The sequence below is a fragment of the Brassica napus genome, chromosome C5 (assembly GCF_020379485.1).
Source record: "Brassica napus cultivar Da-Ae chromosome C5, Da-Ae, whole genome shotgun sequence".
Taxonomy (NCBI): Eukaryota; Viridiplantae; Streptophyta; class Magnoliopsida; order Brassicales; family Brassicaceae; genus Brassica; species Brassica napus.
Genome location: NC_063448.1, coordinates 25263383 through 25279453, shown reverse-complemented (window position 1 = coordinate 25279453; position 16071 = coordinate 25263383). Strand labels below are relative to the sequence as shown.

Sequence of the window (16071 nt, the reverse complement as noted above, 5' to 3'; positions counted from 1 at the left end):
TCAAGTTGTAGACTCTGAAGGTTGTGCTGTTTGCTGAGTATCCTAGGAACATGCCTTCGTCGCTTCTTGCATCAAACTTGCCAAGATGCTCTTTGTCGTTCAGGATGTAGCACTTACACCCAAAAACATGAAAGTAACTGAGGTTTGGTGTTTTGCCTTTCCATAGTTCATACGGAGTCTTGATAGTTCCTCTTTTGACATAGACACGATTTATGATGTAGCATGCAGTGCTAATAGCCTCTGACCAGAACCTCTGCTTCACATTGTTACCATGCATCATAGCTCGCGCCATCTCCTGAAGCGTGCGATTCTTTCTTTCTACTACTCCATTTTGTTGAGGAGTTCTAGGTGCAACAAATTGTTGAACTATTCCGTTCTGTCCACAGAAATTACTCATGGCTTCATTCTGGAATTCTCCCCCATGATCACTGCGAATCTGCTTCAGTCGTCTCTTCCCATTTGCAACTTGAAGAGCCCAGATCTTGAAGCTTTCCAGTGTATCAGACTTTTCACGAATGAATATGACCCATGTAAACCTTGAGTAGTCATCAACCAGAACTAGAACATACCTCTTCCCTGCTATGCTCTCTGTCTGCATAGGACCCATGAGATCCATGTGTACCATTTCAAGCATATCGTTTGACTGAATATCTTTGGAGTGATCCTAAGTATCTGCAATAAATATAGAGGTGGGACAGGAGGCAACACGTCCTTGATCAAGCTCATAACTGATCAGAACAAGCTGAGAAGAGCAAAACAGAAACTTGTTGTGGATAAAGAGAGGCCAAAACTTCAGAGTGAATATGGGGATCATTGCACACGACCACCTGACCCTATGCTGCATAAGAACCAGTTAAAATGTGTGCTGGTCAAGGTGCTTTGAGAGACATCAGAAGCATTCTCCTACTCCAACATAATGGGCTAGTTAGAACACTAAAACAAGCAGCAAAGTTTCTGCATGATATTGGAGAACCAATACTCCTTTCTGATCTTGTTGAGGAAAGAATACATGCTGAGATATCTATGTATGAGGCGTCTGTAGGCTACAACAGGAGAGTGGCAGTAAAGATCAAGCTCATCAAAGAGCAACAACAACCTTACTTAGAATTCATTGGTATTGAGCAAGGTTCCAAGAGGTTGCTGAGGAATGGAAAAAGATTGCAATACTGGATATTTGATCTAGGAGATGATCATGGTTCTATCATCTTACAAGATTTGGATTTGAGGATAAATACTTTTAAAGGGAGAGAGTATGGTGCGATCCTGATCAGGCTCAAACTTAAGGGATGGGATTCAATGAATGGGCTAGCAAATACACTGATCAAAGCTTGGCTGAATGGGCAGTTTCAAGGTCTCATTGGAATGATTTATGAAGTTCTGGATAGAGAGAGAATGAGAACTCTTGATACAGCCTTGCAACAACTTGAACAAGAAGGATTAAACCAGGAGATGAGAAGCTGAACAAACCAGGAGCAGAGAAGCTGATTAAACTAGGAGCAGAGAAGCTGATCATTGTTTCAGATAGAGCCGGTTTGGTGAGCAACAAAGAAGAGATGAAGAGCAATGCACCTGAACTCAAGCTGAGCTTTAGAGACCTCAATTATCTTCCTAATATGCATGTAAAACAAGGCAAACACTTCAGGAAGGAGATAGATTGGGTTAGATTTGAAGTTGGCGAAATAAGGCTTTTTCAGCCCATAAAGAGAGTTGTAACCAGAAGCTTGATCCACTTTATCTCTTGGTGGACCAACAGGGTGGAGGATCTAAAGAACATTAGGAGACAGTCCAAGATCAAGTTCAAGTCGTGGCCAAGAAGAAACCAAAGAAGAACCAGCTTGTTGGTTAATTTCTTATTTGTAATTCAAAACTGATGTAAACCAAGTTTTAATAGGATTAGGATTAGACCAGGTAATAAACCAATTTCGAATTGGATTAGGATTATAAATAAACTAAACCATTCTGGTTTAGGATTAGGGTATGTTAGCGTTTTCTATTTATCATTGTACGCAGCTGAGAAATCAATCAATCGACCTTTTTTTATCATCTTCTTTGTTTTGAGTTTTCTCTCAATTCTGCTGGTGTGTAATATCCAGCTTGGGTTCTCTGATTTGGTGTGTCATATCCAGACCAGAAGCCTTGGAGTATCAGGAGGCGAGCCATCTCTCTTGTGTCCCACATCAATCCACACGCCTTGATACAGATCGAGTCTTTGATTCTCTATTTGCAAGGATTATCAAAGCATTTACCCACCTACAAGAGATCCAGGGAGTTACAGCCTATCCAGGGCCGTACAAATCTTGAATCATCTTGTGTTGAACTTTGACATGATTTCCTTGATTGCACGGTCCGTAAACTGTCTTCTCCGTTTCCTCCAGCTGAGGAATGCCTCTGACTGCACCTTTTCTGATGATGTTGGTCATATGCCTCATGTTCACACTACAGGAAATGTGGTTAGTAATAGCGGACGAAAAGCGCTATCATTTTGGTTTAATAGCGTTTCCTTGTACGCTCTGACATCACCCGTTATAAAAAGTCCAACCCTTTTAATAGCGATTTTCCTTTGTGCTATTACTAAGTGTATAACAATAGCGCTTTTGTGTTCGCAATTGTTAGTATTTATAATAACGTTTAATAAATGTTATTAGAACCAAATAATTTGATTTTTCCTAGTAGCAAAGATAGCAAATGTTTCGTGTTATTAATTATTTTTATAATTATCCCAAAATTAATTAATAATAATTATTGAATTGATTTTTAAATAATTAATTCGAAAATATGAAATAAAAACAATATAAATTATTAAAATTCCAAAAATCAATATAATTATTCAAATCCCATAACACAACATTATCACATTCATACAAACCATCACACAAGCATACAACATATCATCAATCTACCACTAATAAACCTTCACAATCATCCCTAACATATACACTACTATCATCATCCATATCATCACCCATATCATCAACTTCTTGGATAGGTAAAGGAGCACCACCTAAATCCTCTTCTGTTTCCAACTCATGATAACCTCTAGGTGGTGCTCTCATAACAACATACCAATTTGAAGCATCATCCTCCCTAGAGTAGAAAACCTGTTTCGCTTGAGAAGGTAGAATGAATGGATCTTTCAAAAGGCTGCTTGGTTCATATGAAGGTTAACAAGAGTGAAGCCATCTTCTTCCTTCACACCATTCGCTGTGTTTGCCCAGTTGCATCTAAAGAGTGGCACTTTGAACATGTGATAGTCGATGACCAAAATCTCCTTTATCACTCCATAGTATGTAATCATATCCGCGACCTGTTTCATATCTCTTGCACTTGATCTACACATGCTAAAGGCTTCATAAGTTACTCCACTGTTTTGTGTCTTCAGCTTGACCGCATCAGTATGAAACCGTTGGCCATTGATGATGAATCCTTTATGTGCTAAAGCAACATTTCTTGGTCCAAATGCCAACCACCTTATCTCCTTAGAATGACTATCTTTTGAGTCTAAATGAATCTGCCGCAGGAAATCAGAGGATTATCATCAAGCCGAGGTACTTAAATTATAATCAAAACATGATAATATGTACCACGAAACCAATCATCAATCTACAAGCTAACCAGTCATCAAAATACTAAAAATCCAGACAGTTTCATCAAGCTATAAGCTACTCAGACATCAATTCGCTAAAATATGGACATGTTCTTCAAGATACAAACCAGGCATCATGATACAAGCTAACTAGTCATCACCAAACAAGCTAACCAGTCATCACCAAACAAGCTAACCAGTATTTACAATAATAATCAAGAAAAGAATTTGGAGTTTGTAACCTTATTTTTAAGCCATTCTGTAAAGTGTTCAGTATGGTTTTTCCATAACAAAGTTTCATTTTTAGCCAATCGAGCATCCTTAGCTTGCAACTCTTCCAAATGCATCCTGATTTTAAATTAAACAACAGTATATGAAAATGAAATTATGAGTAAAACAAGTAGAAGAAACATAGAGAATTACTTACTCAAGAAAGGGATCCAAAGATGCCATGTTCATTAGCACATATCGATGTGCAATGTCTCTATCTTTATCTGACAGGGTAACCTCTATACCCTTCTGCAGAGGTCGGCCTTCAACCACCATTCTATCAGCCTCAACATCTTCATTACGATTAACTGCTTCTTGAACTGGTACTGATTCTTTAAGGAACTCTAAACAAAATGCAACACATTCTCCAGCTAAATACGCCTCAGCCATACATGCTTCTGGCCTTGCATAATTCTTAACAAAAGCCTTTAGTGTTTTCATGTACCTATAACTCAGGAAATATGAATATTAGTCAAACATCATTGTGGGAAGTGGATATATTGAAGAGAGATGTTGATCAAACCTTTCGAAGGGATACATCCATCGGAAGTGAACTGGTCCTCCCAACCGTGCCTCTCTTGATAAATGTAGTGGAAGGTGAAACATGATATCAAAAAGGGCTGGAGGGAAGAAGCGCTCCAGCTAACACATTGTCTCCACAAACTCTGTCTCCATGGATATAAGTTTTTTTTTTGGGTCAATGATGCGCTGACACAACCTGTTGAAGTAACTGCATAATCTATTTATGGCTATCCTAGGACCCCTATGTAACAACCCTCTTAATGCAGCTGGTAACAAGTTCTGTACTAAGACATGATGATCATGCGACTTTAAACTACCAATATTTGGAGGGTTAACTGAAACACTATTCGCAATATTACCACAATAACCATCAGGGCCTCTAAACTTAGCTAACCTTTGGCAGAAAATGGTCTTCTCTCTCTTCGATAACCAGTAGGCAGCAGGAGGTAAGTATGTTTTCTTTCCCCTCACCTCTGTGTGCAAGTGCTTTCTGATTCCAATATCTTCTAAGTCTTTTCTTGCTTTCAACCCATCTTTTGACTTCGCACTTTGCATCAACAGAGACAATATAGCATCGGACACATTCTTTTCTACGTGCATAACATCAATATTGTGACGAACAGGCAACTCCTAACACATTAAACAAGAAACTGTTAGACATATTGATCTCTTCTTCCAGTAATCAGATAATATAGGTCAGTTACTATAGTTTACCTTCCAGTAAGGTAGATCAAAGAATATTGATCTCTTCTTCCACCGCCATAGTTCATTTGATTCTTCACACTCTTCTTCTTGTAACCTCTCATCATCTTCCAACTCTAGTCTTTTCCTTTTTTTTTCCTTCTCTAGAGGTCTACCAAAATCATTCGTAAAAGCTTGTAGTGTCTCATATATCTCAGCGCCTGTTTGTATCCTATTAGCATTCCCTTCCTCCACAGTGTTGTCAAACCAAGCTTTTTTATATCTGTAACGATGGCCAGGCGGTAGTCTCCTTCTGTTACTCATGTAGACAAACTTGCGGCTAAACTTAAGCCACCTTGCAGGTGTATCCTTTCCACATACATTGCAGGCTTGTTTCCCCTTTACTTTACATCCAGACAGTGTTCCTAAGGCTGGATAGTCACTGATACTCCAAAGCAGCAAGGCTCTGAGATTAAAGTTCTCCTTCGCAAATGAGTCATACACTTCAATACCCTCAGCCCACAAATCCTTTAGATCGTCTATCAGTGGTGCTAGGTAAACATCAATGTTGTTACCAGGAGCAGTAGGACCAGGGATCAACAAAGTCAGCATTATATTCTCAGCCTTCATACACATGGTTGGAGGCGTGTTATAGTTCACTAACAACACTGGCCATGTGCTGTGATTGGTGCTTTGCATGGAGAAAGGGTTCATCCCATCTGTAGAAATCCCAAGTCGAAGATTCCGTGGATCAGCAGCAAAGTCTGGCCATTTAGCATTCACTTGTGCCCAAGAGATAGAATCAACAGGGTGCCGCATTGTACCATCTTCAGTGGCATTGGTATAGTGCCAACGCAGATCTTCAGCCATCCTTTGTGATCTAAACATCCTCCTAAACCTGTCCTTGATTGGAAAATATCTAAGGACCTTTGCCGGAATCCCCACCTTTAACTCATTACTGTGCTTATCCATTTCCCATCTTGAAACTTTGCATCTTGGACAGCTTTCTAGGTTCTCATACTCCTTCCTATACAATATGCAATCATTCTTGCAAGCATGAATACTGTCGTAGCCGAACCCAAAGATCTTCAGAAATTTTTTGATTGCAGCTAAACTCTTGGGAAGAACATTGTCTTCAGGTAGCAAATCCTCAAGTAAAACCAACAGCTGATCAAAGTAGTTCTCCGACACACCACTTTTAACCTTGAATCTGTAAAGTCCCATGATAGCTGAAACCTTTGTGTGCTTGAGACAATCCGAGTATAATGGCGTTTGAGCGTCTCTGAGCTTTTTCTTAAACTCAATTTCCTCTGGTGCTTCATCGTCTTCGTTGTCAGTTGTAGGGTTTGGACCACCTTCGTCCATGGAGAATGTTGTCTTAAACAAATCAAACGCCTCTGTTTCATATTGAAGAACACTGTCTTCTGCAGAATCTCTTTTTTCTCCATGAATACTCCAACGAGAACTCTTATACTTCTTATCCATACCCCTAATCACCAAATGCTCCACAATTTTATCCAGTGACTGATGGCTCAGATTGCGGCAGTCTCTACAAGGGCATAGCATTTCAGACAGACTTCCCAATCTTTTTGCGGACGAATTCACAAAATTAGTTGCTCCTTCTGAATACTCGTGGCTATTCCTACAAGAATCAGACAAAAGAAGTTAGCTTTATTTCAATCGGCGAGTAGAAATGAGATCGAGGGATTTTAGGTTATACCTTGGAAGCCAAATCCACGACTTATCCATTTGCTTACTTTCAATCGGCGAATACAGGAACAGCTGGTTTGATTTTAGCTCGAGAGATACATGTGCTTTCTTTAGGGTTTTTTCGATTTTAGATCGCGAGACAGAAAGGAGTTTCGACAGAAAGAGAGATGTTGTGTTCTGAAATTTTCCGAGTGCAAACAGAGACAGAAAAAAATGAACGGTTGTGATCAAAGATTTGGAGAGAAATCGGACGGTCTATGATTAATCCGAGTGCAATCTTAGTAGTTGCTCCTCATTGGCTCAAAAAATAAAAAGAATGGCTAAGATTGAAGTTGGGAAGACACATCCATCGGCATATGGTTTGCCACGTCTGCAATCTTGGAGGTTACTCCTTATTGGCTCAAGGTATTAATTTCGTTTGAAATCTGGAAATTAATATATAAATATGATTTTGAAGCAAAAAAAAATTAAATTAAATCTTAAAAATCAAATATTCAGTTTTCCAATTTTACAAAAAAAAAATTGTATGAATATAAATTTTTTATGTGAGCTTTTATAAGATTGATCAATCTAGCTCATATGTTCATAAACACTACTACTTATTTGTATGTACAAAGGCTTTAGGGTATAGGGTTTGAACAAATGAGTGTTTATAAAATTTATAACTAATCAGTTTTGTGAAATTAAGATTACAATATCCTTTTAAGAATGAACAAAATTGTGAAATCAAGTACAATTAGGGTATAGGGTATAGGTTTGTACTTTAGGGTTTAGGGATTTCACTTTAGGGTATAGGATTTTAATTTTTGGTCTTCCCGTCTGTGGATTTAATTTTTAAAGCTTATGGTTTAATTTAAAATTATGCACTTAAGGGTATAGGGGTTAACAAGCTAAACATTTTCACACATAACCTTATATCATAATATAACACATAATTTTTGTTTTTTTTGTCTGCTAACTGTTACATAATATCATACATGATTTCAACCGAGTAAAAAAGTACCTAAACATTCGATCACACACTAGAAATACATAGCCGATACGATAATTTTAGACAAACTTGATTTTGTCATTTGGCCATGCCACAACCGAACCCATTGCATCAGATATGTATTCAATCTCTGAATTTGGCCTCCAGACTTTTGCATCATCGATCTTAGCCACATCAATCCACACCTTGCTTGCATTTGGACCTAGGGGTACAAAGTGGCACAACTCATTCGGATCCGTTGAAGCTACCCTTCCTTCAGCTACCTTACGTCCAGAGTTGTTGCAATCCAAGAGAGTGCACTTCTGCTTCGGACTTCTGGTCGAACTAGTGCTACCTGGACTCTACAACTCAAACAAGATGACAGAAGCAAGTTCCAACATCAATCAAGGCCGCAACATCAATCATCAGGCAAATAAAAAAATTTAACTTCATGTCAATTACATACCACTGCTTTTTTCTTGGCTGGCTTCGAAGGTGATGCTATTTTCTTCCCTGCACATTTAGTTGGTGTTACTTCTGTAGCGGGTGTAGGCATGACTTCAACCTTTAGGACTGGCCATGCTATTTTCTCGCTAAGTGCATCACCAATCAAGAACATATCAGCGGTTGGCCTCCACAAATATGCTTGATCATTGAACACCTTCACTACTTCGACACTAACAGCATTGGGACCCAGAGGTATGTTGTTAACCATGTCTTTGGATTTTGAAGAGCACACGAGACCTTCAGCAATGACCTCGTCCTCATCATTGGTCCAATCATATATCTTGCATCTTCGATATTCACCTTCCTTGCTTTGCTAAAACAAGATTTGAAATTAGAAATTTTAGTAATGATTAGAGATGACTCAATTGTTGTAAGAAGAAAACAAGATTTGAAAATTTACCATAGATAAATCTTCAGAACAGTTTGGATCCTTATCCAAAATCACTTTATCCATTGGCCAAGATATCTTGTATCCCACAGCTTCATCAAGAGTTAACACATCCGTAGTAGGCCTCCAGAGTGAAGCTGATGCGCTTAGTGCATACTTAACTACGATAGCCACTGCATTAGGACCAATTGGTATACGACCAATTTTGTACTTCGGTTCAGCAGAGCAGAATTCTCCTTCACCAACAACAACATCCTCTGATTCAATCCAATCCAGTATTTGTACTCTGACTCCTTCTTTGAATCCACCACTACTCTCAGATGTTTCAGCATCAACATTACTTTTCTGAGAAAAGGCAACGGAAATCGTAAATGTCTTAAAACTAATTGACCAAAGGTAATGAAAAGGATTACCTTCTTCTCAGCTAATTCTCGCACCATCCCCTTTAACTCTTCAATCTCACTTTTCATTTCTGCAATCTTAGCGTCTCTAAATTGCAGATATGCTAGCTTATTAGCTGTAATCCCTCTACCAAAGCCCCTTACTCGTCCAGGTTTGTCTTTTCCCAAAACCTTGCTCACAGCATCTTCCCTTATGTTATCAGCAGCTGATGTGGAGTCCATCTGACTGTCAAGTGACTGTATTTGTTCCTGATACAATCATTTAAACACAAAATCATTCATTGCCATAGTCTATTAACTATACACAATATACAACTTCCATAATGCTTACAATAGTCTCAGCAAACTGGGGCTTCACAGGTCTGCCATCAGCATGAGTGTGTCCCGCAATCCAAACCTTGGATCTACTCACCTTACTTGGGTCTTTACTCTTTTTTTTCTATATGAAAACAAACATATCTCACTACCATTTTAATCTAACAAGCTGATGTACAATATGTAGATGTTTGACTACTCTTTTACCATATCATCAGCTAAACGAAGCATTCCTTTGCGGCTGGTGGTGTGAGGAATCTGATTTCTTCTCATCGCTCTGTACTTGTTACTCGTTTCCTACAATATAAATATGACATTGATTATATCCATCAGACATGACCTTTAAGGATGAAACTTACTTAGTTGTAGATAACTCACTGTGAAAGATTTGGTAGTCTTACTCTTAACCCAAGTGTTCCACAGTTGAAGGGATGGGATGTTGCTCGGTTTTAAAGCTATTCTCTCAGCTGCAGTCTTCGCCACACGTACTTGTGACACCAGCCTCGACTTCCCAGCCCTCCACACATTTCCCAGCTGCTTGAAAATAACAGCTTTCTGCCACTCTTCTTGCAAGTTAAACCTCCCCTGCATCACAATAATCAAGTTAAACATGTTTATAATTTCATCTTGCGGTTAAACAAAACATACTAATATATATACAAACCTGAATTTCTTCCCACATTGTTGCTTTAGTCGCTGCATCAAGTTTTCTCCAATCGGCAAGTGTAACCGGAACATGTTCCCTCACAAGAGGACCAAGAAACGACGATAGTGTTACTGAACCAGGTCCAACATGCTCACCAATGTCATTGAATGTGACCATAATCTTATCATTGGGATTTTCAGCCACTCTACGCAACTTTGTAGGTCCTCTTTTTTTTTTTTTTTGAACTTCCTCCCCTGCTAGCTCAACTCCTTCAGTACTAGGAATCTCATCATCTTGCGCAGTGCCATCTTCTTCCATATCGCGAGCTTCTTCTTCGCAAGCTTCCTCTTCGTTCCCTTTCTCATTAAGAACTCCATCATCTTCCATATTGGCCGGTTCTTCTTCATTCTCTTTCCCATTGAGATCTCCATCTTCTTCATTCTCTTTCCCATTGACATCGCCATCTTCTTCATCCTCTTTCCCATTGACATCCTCTTCATCGTCTTTATCTTCTTCAGACATTGACTTCTCAGCCTGATCATCCTTATCTTCGGGTGTTACATCTTCTACTTCATCATCCTGAGCAGGTGTTACATCTTGTACTTCATCATCCTTAGGAGGTGTAACATCTTCTACCTCATCATCGTCAGATGGTGTTACATCTTCTATGTAATCATCTTCAGCAGCCACTTTCTTGATTCTACTACTTCTTCTCGTTGGCGTTAAAACTAAATTCTTTTTAGGGGAAGCCGTTTTCTTTGCTGTTCTTTTCTTCACTTTTAGTTGCGGTGCCTTGTCCTCTTGATCTACTACCTCCAAGCCTTGATTACGTCTACTCCGACGAGAACCAACTTGTCCTCTTGTCTTTGCCATTTCTGAAACTGATAAACAAATCCAAAATCAAATCAAGCCATTCGATCAAAAAATCTAAACCCAAAATCAAATCGAAACCTTCAATCATATTCAAAATCAAACTGAAACCCACAATCATATTCAAAACCTAATCGAAACCCACAATCATATTCAAAACCTAATCGAAACCCACAATCAAAATCGAATCATGTGTTAACGCGGACATGCATGTGAAAAGAGATTTGAATCAAAGAGAAACCCAAAATCAAAGAGATTCGACTCGAGAGAACCAGTCTCTATTCTAAACTCAGAATCAAATCGAAACTCATACCAATTGAAGCTTCGACTCGAGAGAACTCTGAAGAACTTCGATGAGTCGGTTTTGATTTTGAGGAATGTGAAGAGAGTGAAGTGAAGAGAATGAAGTCTCGGTTTCGATTAATACTTAAGTTATTTTTAATATATTTTTTCATATACGATAGCATTTAGTTTTTGATTTGCAATGGTAAGGCGCCTCCACTTACCAAATTAACGCGGCTGAATTATTTTATTTTCCCGCGACTACAAAGATAGCTTATACATTTCAAAAACGCTATTATAAAGGCCCGTGTTTATATACAATGGCAGAGAAGCAAAAAACGCTATGCTACGACGCTATTAATACCCACATTTCCTGTAGTGTCATGTGACCTAGTCTTTGATGCCACAGACTTGTTTCATCATGTGCAACAAAGCACTGTTGTACACTCTGCCATACATAGCAATTGTTAGCAGATCGTACTCCATGGATCATGACTCTGTTTTCCTCATTCACAGCTTTGCACTCTCTGCTTGTGAAGTGAACTATCAACCCTTCATCACACAATTGACTGATGCTGATTAGGTTTGATTTTAATCCCTTGACTAAGAACACATCCTTCAGAGGTGGTTTGGTTTCAACAGTCTTTCCCTTGCCTTTGATCGCTTCTTGGCTTCCATCTCCAAATGTGACTCTACCTCCTTTCAATGGCTTTATCTCTTTGAGATTCTTGCGAGTTCCTGCCATATGACGAGAGCAACCACTGTCGAAGTACCATGGATTTTCATCTTTGGATATCAATGCCACTGCTTCTGATACAAGTGCCATGCTGCATCTCGGACCTCCGTGAAAAGATCGTTGAGTTGATTTCACTGTTGTACGTCCTAAATCAGATTTCCTGCTCCAGACTTGATTTCGAGAGCCATTCCATCAGTACTTTCCTCGTCTCAACAACTGGTTTACTTTTTTCCGAAAGTGATAGCATTTCTTCTTGATGTGACCCGGTTTTCCACAGTAGTAACATCCTCTCTCTTGCTGAATCTCTGATCGTCCCACCTTCTGGAGATTCTTAACTTTCCCAGCACCAGTCTTTGAGGTAGTACCTTCAGTTGTTGTTCTCCCTTTGGAGTTGGAGGTTGGCACCAATTTGATGGGTTCTGTATCACTCTTTCCATACCCAGTGTATCCTAGACCTCGAGAAGTCTGATCCTGTTTTCCCAGACTCAGGATTTTACCAAGTTCCTTTGACCCATTGAGCATTCTGAGAGTCTTGTAATGATGTTCTAGCTTGGCATTTAAGTCCGATGATCGAGCCTTCTCGTTTTTCACTTGTTTCTCTAGTAATTCAATTTGAACAACAAGTCGTACATTCTCCTTTTTCAGATCTGAGGTATTTGCCTCCTTCTTTCTTTCATCATCAAGTTCTTTCCTTAGGTTTATCACCGTGTCTTCCAGTCAGCTTTTCTCCTTTTTGAGACATAGATTCTCCTTACCAATCTGGACTACCGTCTGACACAGTTCTTGATAGCTAATTCCATTATCACCATCTGCACTTGACTGATCATCATCAGTATCAGTTTGTCCTTCCATAAACTCTGTGATGCCAATGAATGCTACGAAGTTAGCCAGCTCCTCTTCATCACTGTCTTCTTCTGAGTCTATCTCATCAATTCCGATCATAGATTTCTCACGTCTCCTCTTCTGATCGTTGACGCATTCTAGTTGATTGTGTCCAATTCCTTTGCACTTGTAGCACTTGATTTCTCTCCTTCGAACAGTTGGACAGTCAGTTTTGTAATGTCCATACCCCTTGCACTCATGACACTGAACCTCCGCTTTATGATCGTTCTTTTCTGTCTCAGATGTTCGTTTCTCACCTTCTGAAGCACGTTGTGATGTACTTCCTCTTCTCTGACATGATTCGGCTCTGCGAAGGTCTTTGTCAAACCGCCTAACAAGCATACTTACTGGATCATCGTCATCTTCTTTGTCATCTGAATCTTGTGATACCAGTGCAACTCCCTTCCTTTCTTTCCTCCGTCAATCTCCATTTCATGTGCTCTCAGCATCCCTACTACTTCATCAAAGCTTATCTCATCTGTATTCAGTGAGACTGACATAGCTGCCTTGTATGCGGTATACTTAGATGGTAGACACCTTAGAAACTTCTTGACCAGCTTCTTATCCTTGTATTTCTTTCCCAATACTAAGGATTCCTGAGCTATGCCACTGAGTTGTGAGCTGAATTCTTCAACTGATTCACTTTCTCCCATTTTGAGATTCTCAAACTTGGATGCTAGATAATCCAGTCGTGAGCTCTTCACTTTTGACGTTCCTTCGAAGTGAGTTTGCAGTATTTCCCACGCTTCCTTGGCGGTCTCACATCCTTGAATCAGCTCAAAGTGTTTCTTTGTGACACTGGCGTGTATAGCTGAAAGTGCTCTGGAGTTGAACTTCGCCATCTTGAGTTCTGTCTCGGTCTAAAGTTCTTCTTCTTTGTTGGATTCAACACCATTCTCGTCCCTGGCCTTTGGTTCTGACCATCCAGTTGTCACATATTTCCACGCCATGGCATCAATCCCTCAAATGATAGACCTCATTCGTGACTTCCAAAGTCCATAGTTGGATCCATCCAACATCACCCTTGTGCTTGACACCAGCTCATGATAGTTCTCCATTTCTTCTGCAGGATCTCACCTGTTATATAATCGAATAGGTGACTGCTCTGATACCACTTGTAAATGCAAGAACTACCTCACAGAGTACACCAAAGAATATCTCTACAAAGATATGTGTTATTACTAGTATTCTTTTAAAGCGAACTTACAAGTATCTCTTTAAACAGAACTCAAACAAGATCAAGACCCTTCTTGACTTGCTCCCCTAGCCTCACACGTCCTACGATCGAATACAAGATCTCTAGAACCTCTACCCCTTAGCCCTTAGTGTTATTCACTCGCTTACAAGCTTAGTGAACTCCACTCTTATGCTAAGAATACAATTCTTTCGACAACCCTAATCCACAGGTCGAGTATGACTATATATACAATACAACCAAGTCAGCTATCCACGCCTATCTACCCAATATTCCCTATCTACTCAAATAAGGCAAGTTCCCTAAAACCTCTCCAAGGCCTTTTAGAAAACTTCCATCGTGAGATCTCCCTTCTCCAAGGTGAATCTCTTCAAGCTTGTTCCCAAGATATTTTCGTATCAACTTAGCCTTGATCCGCAATCCATTCTTCAAGTCGCAATCTTCGTCTTGACTTGTTCATCCGCACATACACTTCTCTGTTGCAGACTATGCTCCCTTCGCTGCTGTACTTGCGTCTGTATCAGAACGTCCATCTGATCTTTGCATCTACAGCACCTGTATCCAAGTTTCATTTGTCGAGAAAATGTTTTTGAACTTGTCATCTGCCTGCTTCCATAAGGGGATATCATCTTCTTGGCCAACTCGTACTCGCAGACAGTTTATCTCTTCTTCTACTTTATTCAGTATCCTCTGCCTATGTCTCCTTCGTCAATGGTGAGCAAACACATCTGAAACCTGAGCATTGTCTGCAGTGCCGAGATTAATGATGCCTCTGGTTCCCAATACCTCCTTCAAACATCCAATTGAAGACCATGAATCATACCAAAATGACATGTGTCTTCCATTTTTAACCTCTATTTTGATGAATTACCTTGCATGATTTCTATACTTTAGGATTTTATTCCACATCCAAGATCCTAAACTTCTATTCTTTTTTATGGACCAGAAAGAATCTTTGCGTATCATTCGCTGAACCCATATTGCCTAAAGAAACAAGGCTCCATGGATACAAATAGAGTTGAAATGGATCATCACGAAGGACCCTATGATCCACCGAACCCACATTGCTTAAAGAAACAAGGCTCCATAGATACCCATAGAATTGAATTGAATCACCACGAAGGACCTTGTATCAACCAAACCCATATTGCTTAAAGAAACAAGTCTCCATGGATACACATAGATTTGAAGTGAATCATCACTAAGGACTTTGTGATCCACCAAACCCACATTGCTTAAAGAAACAAGACATCATGAATACAAATAGAGTTAAACTGGATCATCACGAAGGACCTTGTGATCCACCGAACCCACATTCCTTGAAGAAACAAGGCTCCATGGATACACATAGGGTTGAAGTGAATCATCACGAAAGACCATGTGATCCATCGAACCCACATTGCTTAAAGAAACAAGGGCTCATGGATACAAATAACGTTAAAGTGATCATCATGCAGGACCTTGTGATCCACAGAACCCACATTGCTTAAAGAAACAAGGTTCCATGGATACACATATATTTGAAATGAATCATCATTGATACCACTCAGATTACCCTAAGGAGTGAATTACTCTCTCAAATAAGAGGTTCAGTTGCAGTACTTAGGGATCGAATCCACAAGGAGCTAGGGAACCTATTAAATCTAGTCAGGTTATTAATTCTAGGTGTTTGTTGTTTTATGGTTTAAAAGTAAATAGAAATCCTAATTGAGCAATTCTATTGCTCGACTAACAAGATGATTGGGGGTGTAACATTATTGGAAGATATTAGATGCAGGGTTTCAATTAAGGTGTTAGAGATCATAATCCTATAGATGCCTAACAGTTGCATGCATGATATATTAGAGCTCAACTCCTTAATCACAGTGATCAGCGATGGCAATGTTTCGCTGGTTAACTGACTAGATCTTGGATCTCAACTGTCGTCTTTTGATCACAAGAAAGTGTCGATCGATGATCCTATATGGATATCGATCGATACACCTTTCGTAATATCGATCGATTGCCAGAAGACAATATCAATCGATAGCTTCTAGCTAGGCCCTAGGCGCGGGTTGATAATGCTCACTAGTCTCCTAGATCAGCGGTTAGCTCTCTCTAGCAGTCCTAGCAT

The 16071-nt window shown here is 39.5% G+C and overlaps 3 protein-coding genes across 3 annotated transcripts; all 3 read right to left on the bottom strand.

Moving 5' to 3' along the window:
• Nucleotides 1-2781: 2781 nt before the first annotated feature.
• On the bottom strand, nucleotides 2782-6622 carry LOC125587014. Its single transcript, XM_048757081.1, has 2 exons — nucleotides 3826-6622; nucleotides 2782-3508 (listed from the first exon to the last, which is right to left on the bottom strand). The coding sequence occupies exon 1, from the start codon at nucleotides 6620-6622 to the stop codon at nucleotides 5072-5074; it is 1551 nt and encodes a 516-aa protein (XP_048613038.1). The 3' UTR covers nucleotides 2782-3508; nucleotides 3826-5071.
• LOC125587015 lies at nucleotides 2782-9254 on the bottom strand. Its single transcript, XM_048757082.1, has 3 exons — nucleotides 9045-9254; nucleotides 8644-8976; nucleotides 2782-8556 (listed from the first exon to the last, which is right to left on the bottom strand). The coding sequence occupies exons 1-3, from the start codon at nucleotides 9252-9254 to the stop codon at nucleotides 8191-8193; spliced, it is 909 nt and encodes a 302-aa protein (XP_048613039.1). The 3' UTR covers nucleotides 2782-8190.
• Nucleotides 9255-9542: 288 nt separating this feature from the next.
• On the bottom strand, nucleotides 9543-11470 carry LOC106442671 (high mobility group nucleosome-binding domain-containing protein 5-like). Its single transcript, XM_022703019.2, has 3 exons — nucleotides 10012-11470; nucleotides 9726-9932; nucleotides 9543-9644 (listed from the first exon to the last, which is right to left on the bottom strand). The coding sequence occupies exons 1-3, from the start codon at nucleotides 10864-10866 to the stop codon at nucleotides 9543-9545; spliced, it is 1164 nt and encodes a 387-aa protein (XP_022558740.2). The 5' UTR covers nucleotides 10867-11470.
• Nucleotides 11471-16071: the final 4601 nt, after the last annotated feature.